General features: G+C 37.1%; 1 protein-coding gene across 1 annotated transcript in view; it reads left to right on the plus strand.

Moving 5' to 3' along the window:
- NUP210L (nucleoporin 210 like) overlaps nt 1-18,472 on the plus strand; it is a 90,775-nt gene that overhangs the window by 42,138 nt on the left and 30,165 nt on the right. The window contains exons 13-22 of the mRNA XM_054562867.1: nt 3,015-3,213; nt 4,643-4,788; nt 7,883-8,104; nt 9,661-9,834; nt 10,545-10,737; nt 12,583-12,671; nt 15,390-15,494; nt 16,192-16,293; nt 17,352-17,480; nt 18,055-18,182. Coding sequence (XP_054418842.1) covers nt 3,015-3,213; nt 4,643-4,788; nt 7,883-8,104; nt 9,661-9,834; nt 10,545-10,737; nt 12,583-12,671; nt 15,390-15,494; nt 16,192-16,293; nt 17,352-17,480; nt 18,055-18,182 — 1,487 coding nt within the window. The remainder of the gene's footprint in view (nt 1-3,014; nt 3,214-4,642; nt 4,789-7,882; nt 8,105-9,660; nt 9,835-10,544; nt 10,738-12,582; nt 12,672-15,389; nt 15,495-16,191; nt 16,294-17,351; nt 17,481-18,054; nt 18,183-18,472) is intronic.

An 18,472-nucleotide genomic window follows, 5' to 3' on the forward strand; every position in this document is an offset into this window, starting at 1 on the left:
CTAGGAAGATATATTCACATGAAAAGTCAAATGACATTTTAAGAAAATGATATGTGAGGTATTTTAAAGTTGTATATGATTGATAGTTATTTGAATTATAAAGTAAAAGTATTATTAGTTTATAAAAGAAAAATCCTTATAGATGTGACCAGTTGGAGACTATCATAAAGAGGTGGGAACTTGAACAAGGCTTTGAATAATGGATCTCAGCTAAGGCCTAAGGGTCAAACTCAACCTGTTGACTTTTATTAAATAAAGTTTTATCAGAACACAGCCATTTTCATTCATTTACATATTATCTGTAGCTGCTTTCAAGCCACAGCTACAGAGTGGGTAATTGGCACAGAGACCCTGTGACCCCGAAAGCCCAAAATACGTGCTATCTAGCCCTTTACAGAAAACAATTGCTGACCCCTTCTATAGATAATGAGAAACCAACACAGGTTTTTAATAAGGCAAATAGTATGGTAAAATGTGTGCTTAGAAAAATATGTAATTTTTTTTGCTATTTTTAAAAAATATATTATTTACTTATTTTTAGACAGAGGGGAAGGGAGGAGAGAAGGAAAGAAACATCAATGTATGGTTGCCTCTCACGTGTCCCCTACTGGCGACCTGGCCCACAACCCAGGAACGCGCCCTGACTGGGAATCGAACCAGAGACCCTTTGGTTCTCAGACCAGTGCTCAATCCACTGAGCCACATCAGCCAGGGCTGTAGTTATTTTTATAATTAGATAATAACAACTATATTTTAGAAAGAACAAAAGATAGTTGCTGGTGGTATATACTAGTCAAGTAGAATGGATTGAAGGGAGAAAGTGAAGGCAAAGTGTCCAGTTAAGCCTAAGCTAATGAAATTGAGGGTTATTTTAGAGGTAGCCTTAGTCAAATCTGATGCCCAGTGGGATGGGGAAAAGTGAAAGATCTAAAGACACAGAGGTTTTCAGCTTTGGCAACTAAGTGGATAGAAACAAAAGAAAAGGGGGCAGGGGAGAGGAAGGTGATGAATTCAGTTTTGGATACATTAGTGTGATTCACCAATGGACCATCCATGAAACAAAGGAAGCCCTGGCAGGGAAGCTGGATTGGTTAGAGCATTGTCCCAACATGCCGAGGTTCTAGGTTCGATTCCCAGTAAATACACACAAGAATCAACCAATGAATGCATAAATAAGTAGAACAACAAATTGATGTCTCTCCCCCACAACTTTGTGTGTGTGTGTGTGTGTGTCTCAAATCAATAAGTAGAAAATTTTAAAAATGATGGAAATAAGGGTCTGAAGAACAATGGAAAGATTAGGGCTAGAGATAAATATTTGGAGTTCCCAGCATATGATTGGTTATTGAAGTCCAGGAACTCGATAAGATTTCCCAGGAAAGACATGTAGTCAGAATATGTGTTACTTTAACAGACATATGCAGAGTAAGAAACAAGCAGAAGAAACATAAAAAGTGACAAAAAAAAAAAAAAAAGACTTTGTTTGGGCTGCTGTGACAAAATACCAAAGACTGGGTAGCTTATAACCAACAGAAATTTCTTTCTTTCTTTTTTTTTTTAACCGTAAGTCCTCACCCATGCCCTAGCTGGTGTGGCTTAGTGGATCGAGTACTGGCCTGCAAACTGAAAAGTGGCTGGTTCAATTCCCAGTTAGGGCACATGCCTGGGTTGCAGGCTGAGTCCCCAGTCGGGGGTGTGCGAGAGGCAACCGATCAATGTTTCTCTTGCACATCAATATTTCTTCTTCCTCTCTCTCTCCCTCCCTTCCCCTCTCTCTAAAAATAAATAAATAAAATCTAAAAAAAAGTTTTTTTAAATTCTCACCTGATGATATATTTATTGATTCCAGAGAGAGGGGAAGGGAGGGGGAGAGAGAGGAAGAGAAACAGCAATGTGAGAAACATCAACCAATTGCCACTGGTATGCACCCCAATCAAGGACCAAACCCACAACATAGGCCTGTGCCCTAACCAGGAACCAAACCTGCAACCTTTCAGTTTACAGGATGATGCTCCAACCAGCTTAGCCACATTGGTCAGGGTCAACAGAAATTTATTTCTCACAGTTTTGGAGTCTGGGAAGTCCAAAATCAAGGCACTGGCAGATACAGTGTTTGGTGAAGGAAAGCTTCCTTGTTCATAGAAGTCTCTTTTTGCTGTAAACTCACATGGTGGAAGGGACTAGGGACCTTGGTGAGGTCTCATATAAGAGCATGCATCCCATTTATAAGGCCTAGTCACCTCCCAAAAGCCTCACCTCACAATACCATCACTTGGGGGATTGGGATTTCAACATATGAACTGAAGGGGGACACAAGCAATCTACAGCAAAAAAATAAAAAAAATTTTTGAAAAGATATCAAGAAAGAGGAATTGCTTTGTATCAGAGGTCAGCAAACCTTTTCTGTAAAGGGCCATATGGTAAATACGGTAGGTTTGTAGGCCACATACAGTCTCTTACCTTCTTCTCCTTTTTTTTTTTTTTGGAAGATTTTATTTATTTATTTTTAGAGAGAAGGGAAGGAAGGGAGAAAGAGAGGGAGAGAAACATCCATGTGTGAGAGACATATCAATCAGTTGCCTCTCACACGTCCCCAGTCAGGTACCTGGCCTGCAACTGAGGCATGTGCCCTGGCTGGAAATAGAACTGGTGACCTTTCTGTTCACAGGCCAGTGCTCAATCCAATGAGCCACACCAACCAGGGCTATATTCTTCTTTGCTGTTGTTGTTTTATTTTACAATGCTTTAAAAATGTAAAACCAGTTTTAGCTTACAAAAGCTAAGAAAAATTGCACTTTGGCCATAATTTCCAGAACCTGCTATATAATGTTAGAGGTTTTAGAGAGATCAATTAATCAAGGAATGAAATGTGTCACATGTTCAGCACCTACTAAACACACACACATACACACACATATATATTGAATAGTATTTTTATATAAATATTTAAGAATGCTTTCTTCTGAGACTTTTCTAATATAACTTTCCTGAAAGATGAATTTTTCCCCCTCTAGATATATGTCCTGAAACTGAACAAAATGGATCTGTTACCATTTCATGCTGATGTGGAGATTGGCCAGCTTATAGAAATCCCTATTGCTATGTATCACATAAATAAGGAGACCAAAGAGGCCATTGTGTTCACAGACTGCTCTCATTTACCCTTGGGTCTAAACATGGATAAGAAAGGAGTCTTTACTCTTCTCAAAGAAGGTAAGTGGAGGTTTTTTATTTTCCCTTTTCTTTGTCTTTGAATTAAAGGACAAATCATCAATTCAGAAACTACAAATTGTAGTCTAAATTCACATATTATTTTTTCTTTACAGTAATTTTATTTATTCTGCCAACTGCCTTGTAGTCAGTATTGTAATGTAACGTAGAAAGAAACAGAGGCACAGAAATTGAATAAGATGTCCAGGGTTCATTGTGGCCATACAATATCAGCTTTTAGTTCATATGAAGGTTTTCTGTTTCTAGCTTCAAGCTCTTTTCCTCTCTTTTTTCTTTAATGTATATACCACATCTCCTCTAAGAGGAATGGAGTTCCCTTTAATATGTGTGTGTGTATTAAATTTATTCAAAAAATAAAATATATTTTTCTAATAAAGATATGAATAAGTTAATCATGAAGATCAATATCACTTTCTGTTACTGAACTTCCTATTTAATCCTGATCACTATTGTTTTTCATCAGTATAATGACAGTTGTAACATCTAGTATTTACTTAGCATTTGCTGTTTTTTTCCTGGATATTTTCATATATGAACTCATTTAATTCTCATAGCACTTACCTATGATTGCCATCAACTTGGACTTCTCCCTTTTCCTTGCTAATTATGCTATATAATATCACTCATAACTGTCTCCTCTCTATTCTCAAGTTTTCTCTCCTAATTTTTAGACCCTCATTATCTCTCACCTAGAATGTAACAATATCCTCCTAACTATTCTTGACTGTGATAATCATGGCTATCAGATAGATCTTCATGAAACTTAAATTTGATAGTAATTTTTCCTGCTCAAAAATTTTGAGAGGTTTTCATTGCCAGTGGAATAGGGCTGGAATCCTTTTAGCTTAGTATTCAGGGTCCTCTTCAATATAAAGCAACCAACTTTTTATAACTATATACTTGGCTTCATATATGTCTCTAGCTAAACCAACCACTTTAATTTGAATTTCCCATGTATCTCTTTCATATATTCATTTGTATTGCATTTATATTTCTTTTCTCATTTGTCTGCTTGAGAAACTCTTTTCTACATATCTAAACTTTCCTTGATCTCTCCAGTTAGAAGTAATCTTTCTGTTTTCTAGGCTTTTATAATGCTTATAATTTTCTACTAATATTTTAATTTATGTAAATGTGTGCTCTCCTATTCTGAACTATATATATCTTGAGGTTAGGATCTTTGTTCAAATTTGTATCCTAACTGTGCATAGCATTGTGGCTTATGAGATAAATACCTGTTAATGGGTAGAAACAGATTTTTATATCAACTTGGTGTAAACAATTGGAGCCTAGTAGTGTGTGAGGTCAAGATTTTTTAAAAATGTGTTAGTATTCTTTTATTTCTGTAGGTTAATTTCCTTGAGAATTTACTGCTTATTACCCTACTGAAGTCAGACTATTTGATTTCCAGGTATTCAAAGACCTGGGCCAAAGCACTGTTCCAGCACACATATAGCAGCCAGATCTCTGGGTCACACTCTGTTAACAGTGAGTGTAACCGATTATGAAGAGCACCTGGAAAGCAGTGCTACATTTGCTGCCTATGAACCCCTAAAGGTGAGCTATTTTATAGTAAGGAATATCTTTTCATGGATCCCACTATGTCCACTTAGGGGCTTCCTAGCTATCTGTGATCTCTATTAAAGATCAGTGATATTTGTGTTCTCTTTACTTAACCACTCTCTTGCTTTTAGATCTACAGTGCTTTCATCAAACCTGAGTATCAGGGAGTTTACTTCCTCATTTTCTGCCATGGCAATATTTTTAAGTTGTATCAGCAAGTTTTACATATTTCACTTTCTTTTTAATGAAGTATAAAATATGTATAGTAAAGTACATAGAATCCACTAATCTTAAGATATTATTTAAATTTTTACATATGTACATATTTCTGAATAAAATATTAGTATATCCCTTTTGAAGAAGTCTGAAATAAAACATTCTATCCTAGGAAGGGAGGACAATCATCTTTTACCCTTTGTATTTGTGGATTTTTAGTATTATTTTGGTTCCTAAGGATTGGTCCATTACGCAGTCATACCTCGGTACTCGTTGGCTTCAGAACTCGTCAAACCCTGTACTCCTTGTATTTTGACGAGAAAAAAATTGTTTCAGCACCCGGTGCTTGCTTAGTACTCATCGCACTTACGAGAACTTTTATGGGTCACGATGCCACCCCACAGGAGAAAATACTTCATCATTTGGTACTCATTGGTTTGGGCACTTGTCACGAGTTCCAGAGTGAATTAACAAGTACCAAGATACCACTACCTCTGGTTCAGAATAAAAGTAGATAGAGCCTGGTATGCTTTCTACATATTTAATTCCTTCAGGAACTAAAACTGATGTCTATAAATTCATGCTGATAGATACTGACAAATCCTAACTTAATGCTCTTGGCATAAGGAGGCACTCATAAGGAAAAAGTTAACACTAATGAAAGAAGCAAGGGAAGTTATTAATTTAAAAATGATAACTTACTCATTAAAATTTGCATTCTAAATTGGCCTCATTGCACGTTGTGCATAGGTATTAAACATGTGGTTTGGGCATATTTCATTTGCTTCTTTAGTGAATTGCCTAGGTTATTTTCTTGCCTTTATCATTGTCCATAGCCTTATTTTATATCTATTGAGTGTCCACAAATCAGATTTCTGCTGAATAAAAACGATCCTTAAAGGAAAGGGAGTTAGATGATGATTTTCTTTTTCCACCTCGTGCTTTGGTTACACATAATTCCATTTCCCTGCTGAAAAAAATATGTTTTACCTTTGTTATCAATATTATGTTTCAGTACATGATACAGTTCCCAATTTGTCCTTTTATGTCATGCCAATTCAGTTGATCTGATTAGTTTTAGACTATATAATAGGAGAAAGAAATAATTTTTGTTTTGCTTTTACAGGGAGGCCTTCATGAAGCCTTTTCTTTTTTAGAGGCTTGCATGACACACTGTACTTTGCTTTTTGTACTACTCGTTATACTCTTTATCTATTTCAAATCTGTCTTTCCCAGGCTGTGAGCTCCACTGTGAGACAGAGCCATTAGTTTTAATTTATTTTTAAATCATAGATAACATACAATATTTATTAATTTCAGGCATAAAATATAGTGATTAGACACTTCCATACAGGCAGGACCTTATTTGCCCTCTTTAAAATAAAGATTTTATTTATTTATTTTTAGGGAGGGGAAGTGAAGGAGAAACAGAGGGAAAGAAACATCCATGTGCCAGAGAAACATCGATTGGTTGCCTCTTGCACACCCCCAATGCACACTCTTAACTGGGGACCTGGCCTACAACCCAGTCATATGCCCTGACCTGGAATCCAACTGGTGACCTTTTGGTTTGCAGGACGACACCCAACCCACTGAGCCACCCCAGTCAGAGCTGGCTTTTTATGACTGTATCACAGTAGGCCATCAATGAATATATGTTAAATTGAATTATATGTACCTTATTTAAGAGAATACTGCCATTAGACATAAGAATGTTTAATTTTAATAGTGTTCAATGATAAACATGACTAACTAGTTCAGGAAACGAATACTAAAGAATGGTTTGCTTACGTTTTTAGAGTGATTGCTTCAACTCTGTACTTCATTTTGTGACTTAGTCACTCCTGTAGACACTGTGCCATGCAAAAATAACCTACGTTTTGAGAATACTTCGTTCTCCTAAAACCTGTCTCCTCATCTATAAATAACTCCTCTGTATAATGGAATGAGTAATACCTATCTCAACAACCTCTTTCGTGAGATCTTTGAGAAATAGGATGTGTGTATAGTGTATAGGTGTATTATTTTTATATTTTAGGGCAGAATTTCCTGACACTTTAGAAGTATATCCACTTAAGCCCTGGCCAAGTGGCTCAGTTGGTTGGAGCATTGTCCCATACACCAAAAGGCTGTGGGTTCGATTTTCTGTCCAGGCACATACCTAGATTGCGGGTTCGATCCCTGGCTGGGGCATGTATGGAAGATAATTGGTCAATGTTTCTCTCTCTGTCTCTGCCTTCCTCTATAAAATCTATTTTAAAAACATATCTTTGGGTGAGGATTAAGAATAAAAAATTTAAAATATCCATTTAAAATGCTTACTCAGTATTTATTTATTCAATACCTTTTATACACACAACATTGTAATAAATCCCACTGAGGAATAGAAATTCTTTTTTAAAATTTGGATATAAGATACTTTCTCTTCTTAAGAAGTTTATATAACTAGAGAACATAACAAGAATTGTCAGACTTATACATATGAAGCATTTGACACATTTAAATAGCGCTAGAATGTGAATAAGTATACAAATGAATGGTAGAAATACTATAAGAGTTTAAAGGATGCAGAAGTGGGTGTGGTATGGAATAATTAAACATAACTTAATGGGTAGTGACACATGAGTTAGGCTTGAATGATAGGTAGGATCAAAATTAGTATGGAGAAAACTGAAAGGAAAAAAAATTTAAATAAAAAAAAATTAGTGCAGAGGTTGAGAAGCATTCCAAGTGAGAGACATGATTTATATGTTTCTTAGTTTGGGAATTAAGTCTAATGTCATTTTTGGCAGAGGAAATAACCAGTTTTTCACTTTAGAAAACTGTTGCATTCCCTAACCAATCAGAGATTAATTTCTTTAAATGTCCTCAGGCCGTGAACCCTGTGGAAGTGGCCTTGGTGACATGGCAGTCTGTGAAAGAAGTGGTGTTTGAAGGGGGCCCTCGTCCATGGATCTTGGAGCCCTCCCAGTTCTTTTCGGAGCTGAGCATGGAGAAGACAGAGAAAGTTGGAGTAACACAAGTCCGGGTGCCAGCTAAGACGAAACAGAGCCAGTATAGCTACCTGGTCCAGTGTCTGGATTTAGGAGAACAAGTAGGAAAATTATCTTTTTCTAACATTTCTTTTAGCAGGATTAATTCAAACCTTTTGTACTTCTAGCCATTCCTTTTCAGATTTTAATGGATTTAGTTTATGGACTAGATAGGAAAATTCTAATTATTCATTAAAGGATCTTTTTTTAAACCTTACCATCCTTAAAATATACCCAAAAGTTTTGCTTTGCTCATCTGAGGATTCAAATAGTTCACTAACTAAAAGGTTCAAGATCTTTTTGTAGTAATGAGCTCATTTCAATTACTTTATCACTATAATTTATTTCCTGGATGTCTAGACTGAAAAACAGTTTTCCACCTCCAAAGAATGTGAGGAAGGAAAATTTAGTGTCATCTCTGGTTAGCAATTTTGAAGAAACAGATCTGTGCTGATACGAGTAACAAGTATGTCGCCCTTTATGAGTTGAATTAGTGTTAGTTATTTTTAGAGGTAGTGATGGATCACATCCACAGCTGTGCATTGCTTCTGTCCAAACCAGTGTTTTTGGTGGGGCTCAGTTGGTTGGGCAACATCCCACAAAGTGAAACGTCGCCAGTTTGATTCCGGTTCAGGGCACAGCCTGGGTTGTGGGTTCAGCCCCTGGACAGGACACCTGTGAGAGGCAACAGGTTGATGTTTCTCTCACATCAATGTTTGTCTCCTTCTCTTTTTCCCTCCCTTCCCCTCTCTCTAAAAATAAATGAATGAAAATCTAAAAAACAAAAAGCAATAACAAAGGTTTACAGTTTAACTAGTATTGAGAATGCAATGTATGACTATGAAACACAGCCTAGCTAACCAGGCTAACAAGACTATCAATGTATGATTTTAACTTAAGAACTATGCTATAATCAATTGAGCTTCTTTTTAATATCTCTAGTGAACTTTATTGTATATATAGCTACAGTTAGTAATTTCAGGCCTAATTACCCCCTTACAAAGCTAACTTCTTTTTGTTTCCACATTCTGTTATTCATTAGTATTGCTAGCACAGACAAATTGAAACAGAAATTAGTTTTTCTACTCTTTACCAACTGGTAAACAAAAGATTTGGTGGAGGAAAATGCTTAAGTAATTGGTTAGTTATATTTTGTTAATGTTCCTTTTGTTTTCAAATTTTCATAGTACTCTTGTTTCTCTTAGCATCAATAATTAAAAACTATAATGCCTTTAAGTAATTTGCTTGATTATAATGTCCAAAGGGACTTTATACCAGAATTTGAATAATTCTAACACATTTTTTAAAGTTCTTTTTAGATTTTATTTATTTATTTTTAGAGAGAGGGGAAGGAAGGGAGAAAGAGGGGGAAAGAAACATCGATGTGGAAGAGATACATCGATTGGTTGCCTCTCATACACCCCCACCTGGGGACCTGGCCCACAGCCCAGGCATGTGCCCTAACTGGGAATTTAACCCACGACCTTTTGGTTCACAGGCCAGCACTTAGGTGACTGAGCCACACCAGCCAGGGCAATAATCCTAACACATTTAGATTGACCCAACTGACATCAATTGTCTACCCACAACTATCTCTTGCTCTGGTGTTTCCTTAAAGGTTCTGACATTTCGAATTGGAAATCACCCAGCTGTCCTGAACCCTAGTCCAGCTGTAGAGGTTGTACAGGTGCGCTTCATATGTGCCCACCCTGCCAGCATGTCAGTAACCCCTGTATATAAGGTGCCAGCTGATGCCCAGCCATGTCCTCTGCCACAGCACAGCAAACAACTGGTAAGTACAGTGTTTTCTGCTACCTTGGCAATTTTGTCTTCCATGCTATAGAGATAAATGATCTGAAATAATCTTTTGTCATATTAAAGTTAGGGAAACTCTTTTGTTATTCATTCTCTGATAGTGTCTGAGAAGAAGGGATTGAACTAGGCTAGAATTGGCAACTCTGAGTGACACAGTGACTCAGCGACTTGCTGACAGTACTTAGCTTATAATTATTGGCAATAGACGATTGAGATCTCTCTAAATAACTTCCAAATAGTTTTGCTAATTTTCTTCCCTACCAAATCTTTTATTAGCATTATCAATAAGTAATAACATTTACATCTATTCCAAATCCACCATGAAGAATAATGATAAGCAATACCATGGTTACTGGGTAAGCAATGTAGGAGAATGTTCTCATCCTTAGGAAGGGCGTGTTGAAATATTTAGTGGTAGCATGCCATGATTCCTGTGTAATTTCACAAACACACACACACAGACACACACTCACAGAGGGCGAGGAAGTAGAGGGAGAGTCAGAGAAAGCAAAAGGTGCATCCAGATCAAGTATGTATAGGTATTCATTGTACTATTCTTTCAACATAACTGCATATTTGAAAATTGTCAAAGAATAAAACTGGGGGAAAGCATAATCCCCCTAGCTTCAAGGTCAGTTTACCAAACCTCTTAAGATTTTTTTTTTCTTTCTTTTTATTTTAATACAGATTCCTGTATCAAGCCTAAGGGACACAGTCCTGGAACTGGCAGTGTTTGATCAACACAGGAGAAAGTTTGATAATTTCAGTTCACTAATGCTAGAATGGAAATCCTCAAATGAAACACTGGCTCATTTTGAAAATTATAATTCAGTGGAAATGGTAGCAAAGGATGATGGCAGTGGGCAGACGCGATTACATGGTATTGTGAACATTTATGAACGTGTTCGTGTACCTGCTAAGTGGTTCTAGAATAAGCCTTTCCTTATGGGCGATGGTTTATTTCAGATTTTATCATATCTCACCTTTCATCTTTGATCTTTGTATTTTTTTAAAAAATGTAAAAGTAGATTTCCTTGTTTGCAAAGCTCAAGTCTAGGGCCCAATATTTCTCACAAGAACATAGAATTAAATTAATTTTTAAATGTATTGATTGCCATTATTTGCATTAGATTATGGAAATATTATTCATTTGTCAGCCAATACTTATTGAATGGCATATAAGACTGTGTGCTAAGCACTTGGAGATACAGTGGCAAATGAGGTGGTCACAGCCTCTGCCTTCACAGACTTGCAGTCTGATTGGTGAAGCCAGACTTTAATCGTTATATTTGTGTTAGATATTTTGAAGGACTACAGCACTAAATAGTTTATATATTTTTTCTCATATAATCCTCATAACAATGAGAGACTGGCATTATTATCCTGATTTTTTAACTTTACTTATTCACCAGACATGTACTGATTCTTATACTACATTCTAGACACAGTTTTAGGCCCTGAGATTACAGTAAATAGGTGAAGCAACAAGCTCTGACATCAAAGCCTGTACTCGTGACCACTGACTGTTCTACCATCATTTTGTCTCCAGGCATTCCCTGTGTCTTTCAGGATAAAATTCATGTTGCAACTTAACATACTGACTTGTGCCTACTTCTTCGGCTTCACCTCTTATTACAACCCACGTACACACTACATTTTTCTCGTATTTAACAACTTTAGATTCTTAACCATGACAAGGTTTGTCATACCTCTTTCCTTTGCACATGTTATGTGTTCTTTTTCTTACATCTTCACTGGACTAAAATCTTCCTCCATTGATCTGGGAGTTTTCTGTCCTTCTATATTCCCAATCTAAGGAAAATATTCATTCCTCGTGCTGTTATATACTCTGTATGTATGTGCTGTGTTCGTACTTCCATAATAGCACCTACCACACTGTGTTGCAGTGGTTGGTTTTCCTCTCAGTTACCCCACTGAACTGTGGCGTTTTTGAAGCAAAGGATTACCAGTATGTTGTTTTCTTCTTCATCTCTGTATCCTAATTACCTGGCATACTGCCTAGTATTTAGTAGGCCCTCAATAAATCTTTGTTGAATGAATGACTGAATGGACAAAGCATCATGAGAAAGTGCTTCACAGATTTAAGGATGATCATCATGGTTGAGGATAAAATAACTGACCTATGAAAAGCGGCAGATTCATGTTAATGAAGGTTTTTCTTTAATGGAAAACAAAGGAAAGAAGAGTCAGATTATAGAAGGCTTCAAAACTAGTTTAAGGAGTTTGAATTGTTCTAATAAGGAATAGTTAGCCATTTTCAATTTTTGAGTGAGGAACTGATGTGACATGTACATATACAAAATAGTTTAGAAGAGTAAAAGGTCCCAAAAGACTATCTCTTTATTTCTCACTTCCATTTTTAAATCAAACAAAAATTTCCTCATACGTTGTTGTCAGCCTATTTTTGGACTCACAGACCATCAGAACAGGAAAGACTTTTAGATCTTACCTGGCTTAATCCCTCATTTAATAAAGGAACTGAGAAATTAACTGGTTGCTCAGGGTCACGTAAGAATATAGTGGCAGAGTCAACACAAAAATGCAGCTTCCTGATTCTTGTATGTTTCCCTATTCAGTGTTTTTTCTCTTCCTCCCTGCAATAAAACACCATTTGAAATAAATTAGGGTATAATTTGGTTTTCTGGAGACACCTTTGTATTCTACTTGTTATTGTCTCACAGAGTATTTTTCTGCATGTCTCCAGGTCATCAGATCCTTAAAGTACATCAGATAAAAGGGACTGTACTCATTGTTGTCAGTTTTGTGGGCTATTCAGAGAAGAAAAGTCCAAAGGTAAGTGAAGAAATACAGCATTTCACCCTGGCTGGTGCGGCTCAGTGGATTGAATGCCAGCCTGTAAACCATAGGGTCGCTGGTTCAATTCCAAGTCAGGGCACATCCCTGGGTTGCAGGCCAGGTTCCCAGTAGGGGGCACATGAGAGGCAACCACACATTGATGTTTCTCTCTTTCTCTCTCTAAAATAAATAAATAAAATCTTTTTAAAAAAATAAGTGACCGAGCCACAGTCCTGTCTTTGAAAAAAGGAAAAGAAAAGAAATACAGCATTTCCTGTTTCTCTGTGGTTTTCCCCAGCTTTGGGTGGTGGCCACTGCTGAGCTCAGGCTTCCCATTGGCAGAGGGCAAGGCCGTGTGGACAGTGCCCTAGCACCTGTTACCCCTCTGCCCTCTGGCTATCACCACACTGTGGTCTCTGTCTATGGGTTATGCATATATATTCTTTGGCTAATCCCTTCACCTTCTTTCATGCATATCCCTCGTTCCCCTCTTCTCTGACAGCTGTCATTCTGTTCCATGTATCCATGACTCTGTTTCAATTTGGTGTGTCAGTTTATTTTGTTCATTAGATTCCACATATAAGTGAGATCATATGGTATTTGTCTTTCTCTGACTGGCTTATTTCACTTAGCATGATAGTCTCCTACCATCAATAAACTAACAAACAACAAGTGCTGGTGAGGTTCTGGAGAAAAGAGAAATCTAGTGCATTGCTGGTGGGAATATAGACTGGTGCAGCTGCTGTGGAAAACAGTATGGAGTATCCTAAAAAAATTTAAAATGGAACTGCCTTTTGACCCAGCGATTCCACTTCTGGGAATAGATCCTAAGAGTTCCAAGACACACATTCGAAAGGTTATATGCACCCTTATATGTTCATAACAGCATGATTTACAATAGCCAAGATCTGGAAACAGCCGAAGTGCCCATCAGTAGATGAGCAGATAAAAAACTGTGGTACATTATTTACACAATGAAATAGAACACGGCTGTAAAAATGAAGGAAATCTTATTACTTTTTGTGACAGCACGGAAGGACCTGCAGCTGTATTTTTCTCTCATGAGTCCTGCATCATTTGAAAATGCTTGTGCAAAGTGGCATCCTGAAGTGTGACACCATTGTCCCAACACTCCCATTATTCTGGTGGGAACTAAGCTTGATCTTAGGGATGAGAAAGACACGACTGAGAAACTGAAGGAGAAGAAGCTAACACCTATCACCTACCCACAGGGTTTAGCCATGGCTAAGGAGATCAGTGCTGTAAAATACCTGGAGTGCTTGGCTCACACACAGCAAGGCCTCAAGACAATGTTGGATTAAGCTAGTCGGGCCTTTGTCCACCTCCCAACAAAAAGAGGAAGAGAAAATGCCTGTTGTTGTAAATGTCTGGGTCCCTCTCCCCTGCTCTCCTGTCCCCAGGAACCTTTGTATGCTTTGCTCAAAAACAATGGAGGCTTCACACTCAATGCCAGTTTTTTTGTTACAGATTAGTTTTTCCATACAGTCAGGTTGAAGCAATCAGTAATTTTTAGGCTTTATTTAAACATATAAGTGTATTCAAACTTTCACATTCTGTTAGAATTTAACTCTGAGATGACAAGCTTTTTTTTAAAAAAAAAGATTTTATTTATCTATTTTTAGAGAGGGGAAGGGAAGGAGAAAGAGAGGGAGAGGAACGTCAATGTGTGGTTATCTCTCACATGCCCCCTACTGGGGACCTGGCCTACAACCCAAGCATGTGCCCTGACTGGGAATTGAACTGGAGGCCCTTTGGTTTACCGGCCTGCACTCAATGCACTGAGCCACACCAGTCAGGGCAACAAGCTTTCTTAAAGCTTATTTTTCAAAAGTCCCTATTCTTGCTCACATTAAGAGTTGCCAAAATACCTTGTGACCTAAGTTGCATTCCGCTAAGAACACTAAGCATTACACTATTTAAAGAACTTTGTCCTTAAGAAGGCTGTAGCTTCTGAAGTTAGGAAACACAGGCACTTTTTAACAAATTTCACATACAAACAGTACAACCTCCTTTATGAAATGTTGCCATTTAATGCATTGGTAATTTTATCAAACCATGATCGTTACCTAACATTGTGCTGTATATAATGAAATGAGTGTAACAACTCAACTTTTTGGGTTGATCTTTTTGATTTTGTAGTGAGATTTTTTTAAAAAATTAATGTATTAGCTTTTGCTGAGATTTTGAACAGAACTCTTACATCTTCCCTCTGATGAAGCATTCAGCTCTAGCCATGGGTGCACTGGGGTGGCATGTTTGTGGTCAAAGGATGAAGACAGTGTTTTGACAAAATATGAAGTGGAGATTAATTTACACTATATTGTACACACTAAACTGAAAAGAGTATCATGGGTAAAATTTTAAAAAGGTTAATTTCTATCAAATGGAGTAGATGATGAAGAAAGTTGAATTAATCAGTTTTTTAAGTATATTTTATTGATTATGCTATTATATTATGCCATTATATTTTTATACACACACACACACACACACACACACACACACACACACACGCAATTAACTGAGATTCCTAGCTCTTCTTTAAAAGTTGTTCATAACTGATGTAAATCTGGGAACTGTGCACCTCAATGATTCTGTTATCTTTGGCACTTGAACAAGTAATTGAATCTTCTCTCACTGAGTTGAGGAATTAAAAGTTTATTTTTACCTTTTTCGTTCTCATTACATTTCTAGGAACTTTCCAGCTTGCCCAGATCTGCAGCTGTGGAGTTGCTCCTGGTGGATGATGTAACTGTGTTGCCTGATAATGCTACAATCTATGACCACCCTGATGTGAAGGTAGAATCTATATGGGTCTAGTTAAATGGAATCATATTAGAGAGGACAATGCTCAGTTATTAAAATTAACAGTATAACAATAGAAAACCTAACTTATATGTTTATTTTTACTTTATTGATTTTAGAGAGAGAGAAAGAGAAACATTGATTTGTTGTTCCACTTATTTATATGTTCATTGGTTGCTTCTTGTATGTACCCTGACTGGGGATGGAACCTGCAACCTTGGAATTCCAGGATGACACTCTAACCAACTGAGCTACAAGGCCAGAGCCTCTCACTTATGTGTTTAAATATATACATACATATGGATATACATATGCATATATTGTAATTAGCTACAATGTCTTTAGGAGTTATACTTTAATAGTCATATTTTGTTTTTAGTCCATTTTCCTTAATCTTTTAATCATGTACTCTAGTTTTTTAGGTGGATAGAAGTTATTTTCTTTGGCCCTAGCTGGTGTGGCTCAGTGAATTGAGTGCTGGCCTGCAAACCAAAGAGTGGCTGGTTCAATTCCCAGTGTAGGGCACATGAGAGGCAACCACACACTGATGTTTCTCTCCCTCTCTTTCTCCCTCCCTTCCCCTCTCTAAAAAATATAAATAAAATATTTTTTTTTAAAAAAAGAAGTTATTTTCTTTGAATTATTTATAAACCAAAGGGAATAGAATATTGTTTATCTGATTTTTCCGTAGGAAATATTTAGCCTTGTGGAAGGGTCTGGTTATTTTTTAGTCAACAGCAGTGAACAAGACATTGTCACCATCACTTACATGGAAGCAGAAAGCTCTGTGCAGGTGAGTTCTAGAGACATTGCCAGATTGATGGTCTCAAGTCAAAGCCATTCTTAGGTGAATGGTTGGGAAAATTTCATTGTGTGTTTCAAACTATTTATAAAAGTAACACTTGTTTCTTTTTTTTAAACCTATATAGGTTCTCCAACCAAAAATGTGGGTTTTTTGTTTTTATTTTGTTTGTTTTTGTAACTAGCTGTAATCCTGGGCAGTTGTTGGTTCTGGTTGAGCTGAGACAGTGTAAGAGACATCTAGTTATAAGAATTCCATTAAAAGAAGGTTCATTTCTATAAATGGATAGTTAGATATACTCTTGACTATATACCTTGAATATATGATAACAACTCAAGATTTTAAGCTGATTCTATAGTCAATGTGAAGGGATTTTCTTTTAGTTGACCTGTTGTAATAAAAGTATACCTTACATTAACATATGCTCATATTTCCTCTCCTTCTTAGAGCTCAGAGGAATTTAACTTTAGTCATAATATATGTCTCTAAAAGGGGGAACTGAGGCACTATGTGCAGGCAGAGGATATGAAAACAAGCTGTTGTGCAGGAACTGTAGTACAAGAAGGAAAAACAAAGTATCAGTCAGCCCAGTGCTTTCTCCCTCCCTGGCAATTACAACATAAATGGAATTAACTTTCTTATTTTATTTATTTTATTTTATTTTTATTTTTTTCCATCACCATTTATTCTCCCATCCCCTCTTCCACCTCTGCCCACCTCCCTCCCCCTGGACTTGGCTTTCTTCATGAAGTCCCTTCCCTGTTTATAATTAAGATCCTGGACATGTTTGTTGGATTCTGCTTGAATTCAATCATCTTAAATTCTGTTCTTTATCAGTTAATAATTGTTAAAGGTACACATTTTGCCATTAACTGAAATATCATGTTACGGGTCTATATTGTGTTATGCCTGTAACATGTGATGTCACCTCTCAAAGTATCCATCACAAAGGAAGATATTATATTTCCCGTTCTGGATGAAAATAGTTGCCATGATTGTGCTAAGAGCATCTTTTCTCCTTTACCCAGCTACCATCTTCTTCTTTCTAGTTAGCTCCAGTACATGCTGGATTACTCACGCTGGAGGTCTATGATCTGTGCTTGGGTTTCTTGGGTCCAGCAATGGCCCACCTCAGGGTGTCAGACATACAAGAGCTGGAGCTTGATCTGATTGATAAGGTGAGAGATATGGGTATTATTTTATAAATGAAACAGGTCTCATTTTTACTCTCTAGCATCTCTTACTATAGTTTCTGCTCAACTACTGTGTGTGTGTACCAGGACCTTTGGTAATATTATTGGAAATACCTGTCTTTAAAGAGCAACATTTGAACATTAAACATGGTGAAGATAAATACAGTACCTTTGCATTAGTCTTGGTTGAACAAAGGCTGACCAGGAACATTTAGCATGAACAAAAAAGTTTACCATCCTCTAAGAGTTAGACTGTCCTTGGTGAATGAGACACCTCTACTAAAATTACCTTTTTTTCCCTGGCTGGTGTGGCTCAATGGCTTGAGTGCCAGCCTGTGAACCAAAAGGTCACTGGTTCAATTCCCAGTCAGGGTACATGCCTGGGTTGCTGGCCAAGTCCCCAGTTAAGGCCGTACAAGAAAAAACCAATCGATGTATCTCTCACGCATCAATGTTTCTCTCCCTCTCTTTCTCTTTCCCTTCCCCTCTCTCTAAAAATAAATAAATAAAATCTTTTTAAAAATAAAATAAAATTACCTATTTTTTTTTTAACTACTAGGTTGAAATAGGTAAAACTGTGTTAGTAACTGTGAGGGTTCTTGGCTCTTCCAAATGCCCATTCCAAAATAAATACTTCAGAAACATGGAGCTCCAACTGCAGCTGGCTTCTTCGATTGCCACCCTGACGTGAGTATCATTTCAATGCCTTTTCCTCCCTCTGCTTAATATCATGAGACCCCACCTCCCACTAATCTGGGCAGCTCTTCCTTAGGCTGTTTCAGATTTTCCTCTTTCCTTTTCACAGTACCTTTCAGCCCTTATGCTTCTCTCATAGTCAGCTGTCTACAAAACACCCCTTCCAGATCATCAGATGTCTTGTTTTGGACCTAAAATCATGAGTCTCATTAAGTTTTCCATTTATGAAACTTCTCCCTGGATGATATCCTTTGAGGGTGCTTTTGGCTAAAGGACCTTCA

This window comes from Pteronotus mesoamericanus, unplaced genomic scaffold, assembly GCF_021234165.1.
Source record: "Pteronotus mesoamericanus isolate MK-2021 breed Mesoamerican mustached bat unplaced genomic scaffold, CSHL_Meso_final scaffold_705, whole genome shotgun sequence".
In the NCBI taxonomy this organism is placed as follows: Eukaryota; Metazoa; Chordata; class Mammalia; order Chiroptera; family Mormoopidae; genus Pteronotus; species Pteronotus mesoamericanus.